At 29.9% G+C, this 2,902-nt stretch overlaps 1 protein-coding gene across 1 annotated transcript; it reads right to left on the bottom strand.

The window, feature by feature from the left end:
* Nucleotides 1-621: 621 nt before the first annotated feature.
* LOC107618191 (ethylene-responsive transcription factor ERF027) lies at nt 622-1,514 on the bottom strand. Its single transcript, XM_016320183.3, has one exon. The coding sequence runs from the start codon at nt 1,332-1,334 to the stop codon at nt 729-731; it is 606 nt and encodes a 201-aa protein (XP_016175669.1). The 5' UTR covers nt 1,335-1,514; the 3' UTR covers nt 622-728.
* Nucleotides 1,515-2,902: the final 1,388 nt, after the last annotated feature.

Raw genomic sequence — 2,902 nt, 5'->3', positions numbered from 1 at the left:
TTATTATTTGTTAATTTTTTTAACTAGCAGATTATGACAAACACCCAACTAATTGTGGTGTGTGAAGCACCAGTAAGGAAAAATATTAAGAAATCAATATTTTTTATTAATATTAATTAATTTTTAAATTTATATTTTATTTTATATTATTAAAATATAAGATTTAAAATTTAAAATTTTATAGTATTTAAAATTTATTATTTTTTTTAAATATTACGGATAAAAACAAAAAATAATAAATTTTTTTTGTCATATAGCATTATTCTCTTGTAAATTTAGATAAGGAAGAGTATGATAAATTATAGATACACAACAAACTATGCATAAACAAAGCAGGACGAATACTCATAAATATCATAAAATGAAATACATATGTAGTATATGTAGAAGAACAGCAAGTTACATAATTTTCTAGAATCAAGGCCACCCTATATAATCCTTGCTTTGAAACCCTTATAGCTGGTGCTCAAGGTAAATAACTTAACAACAAAAATATATCTTATTAGACTTAGTCCTACTAAAATGTGATCAGAATATTATGATACCAATCCAAATTTCTTAATTTGCTTGTATTTATTAGGGATTGGATAGATTCAAATGCTAGCTAGAGGAGAGGGAATGGATAGAGCTGATGATATATGTATCATTGCATTCATACTTATATCGGAAAAAAAAAAGAAGACTTTCAATATATAGAAGATAAAAGGGATTAATAATAATAAGATTTATTAGTAGTTCCACAAACTGTCTCCTCCGCCGGAATAATTTTCCGGCGAGTCAGGCGACGACGGACTCATTCTGGGTGGAGAAAGCAGCATTCCCTCTGCCATATCGACCAGCAAACTCGGCAAGGAGAAAATTGCTTCTTCGTCCAAAAACTCAACCGGTTCATCTTCACACAAAGGAGCAGCACTATCATTATTAGTGTTATTGTTATCATTATCATCATTATTATTATTATTATTCTTTTCACTATCAATGTTAGGCTGAACTGCATTATTGTTGGTTGGTGATGCAAGTTCAGCCATAATCAGCTGCGCCGCAGCGGTGGCAGCGCTGCGGATGTCAGCTGCGGAACTAGACTTTGGCATTGGATACTTCCCTACCATGGCAGGGAAGTTTAAGGGCGCTTCTGCACCCTTGAGTGCCAGTGCTGCCACGTCATAGGCTGCCGCAGCCATCTCCGGCTTGAGAAAGGTGCCGAGCCATATTCGGGTCGTCTTTCTCGGCTCTCGGATCTCGGATACCCATTTCCCTCCTCGGCACCGGATTCCGCGGTACACTGAATCCTTCTTAGAAGATGAAGTCGAAGAAGAAGAAGCAGAAGCAGCCATTATAATTAAGCTCAAGGAAATGTTGACCTAATTGAATATTTGGCCTTTTGAAATAGATATAGGTTGGTGTTTGTAGGAATATGAATGAAATTTTTGTGGGACTAGTAATAAATAGGGTCAATGCAACTACATTTAATTATATAATATGAGAGTGGTAGGTAGAAAAGGATTGTGGATTTAAGAGGCAGTAACGAACTAAAGAAGATGATTATATATATAATATGAATTCAACTAGGGATATAATAATTTATGTATTGGAAGTGAAACCGTGGGGATGTCGCGGATTAACTGAGTAAAAGAGACTTTAATTTGTTGGTACGTGAAGAATGGTGGCGCTTAGTTGGGTTCCAATGTATAATTGCTATTGAATTGAATGAAATCTTGGAGACCAAACGAATGGAGATAAGAGACTTAGTGAGAAGTAATTGTGGGAGAATGACAATGACAAACTATAACAAAGACTTTCTTAGTACTCTCTTTTTTTATTAATTAGGAAATAAAATGCAAAAATAATTCATGAAATTAAAAATTAAGCACAATATATTTATATTATTTTTACGTGCTTTATATATATTTTTTTTCAAGAGAGTAAATAATTGTTAATGTTAGCTCACTTTTTAAAGAAAAAATTTAATTTTTTCGTAGCAATATAATTAATTATTTTTGTAAATATTGAATTCAACAAAGAATTAATCACCACTATATATTTTTTATGTTTATTTGTTTTAATTTAATTTAATCATATTTATAACGTTTGATTATAAATATAAATTTAATTTCGTTATATTATTTATAAGATTTAATTATAAATTTAAATATAAAATAATTTTTACTATTTTATAAAAATGATTAAATTTTTAATTAGTATCCATGCTATATATATAGTTGAATAAAAATAGTTTTTATGTTATATTACTACTACATAGGAGGCAGATTTCTTAATTGTATACACTGGTAATTGATACGCATATTTGACGCTGGATAGCCACACTTACCTATAATATAGATAGATACTTTTGATGTTCATAAAGTCCTCAATTTCATATTATTCTTGTTTTATAGTATACATATAAAACATCTGGATCAGATATCGTTATCCTTAATCTTGCAGTGTGATATTCATCTGACTTGAAGAATTGCTCGCATTAGGAGCGGTTTGGTTGATTTATAACTATCTAAAATTCTTAATAGATGGGACAGTTAAATCTTAATAAGTTTAAAAAAGAGATTTTTTTTTTCTTGTCTTGCATAACACACACACAACTTTTTTTTTTTTTGGGTACACACACTTCTACTATTATGGATTTTATATTCTACTTTTTGAACTTTACTCAGAATTCAAGTTCGGTGTAACTATTTAAGATTTCAGTTTTATTAGATAGATAATAATTTTTGTGAACAATGTAAACAATAAATTTTAGGATTGGTTAAATAAAATAAAAAAATACTCCACTCCTAAATTATCCCCTAAATCCTAAGTATTACAATAACCATCCGCATATGTATTACAACAACCATTTGAATACTTGGTAACATTAGAATAACCATCCGCAAACCTAATGAATTGA

The sequence above is a fragment of the Arachis ipaensis genome, chromosome B1 (assembly GCF_059453495.1).
Source record: "Arachis ipaensis isolate K30076 ecotype BB chromosome B1, ASM5945349v1, whole genome shotgun sequence".
In the NCBI taxonomy this organism is placed as follows: Eukaryota; Viridiplantae; Streptophyta; class Magnoliopsida; order Fabales; family Fabaceae; genus Arachis; species Arachis ipaensis.
This window is presented reverse-complemented; position numbering and strand designations above follow the sequence as displayed.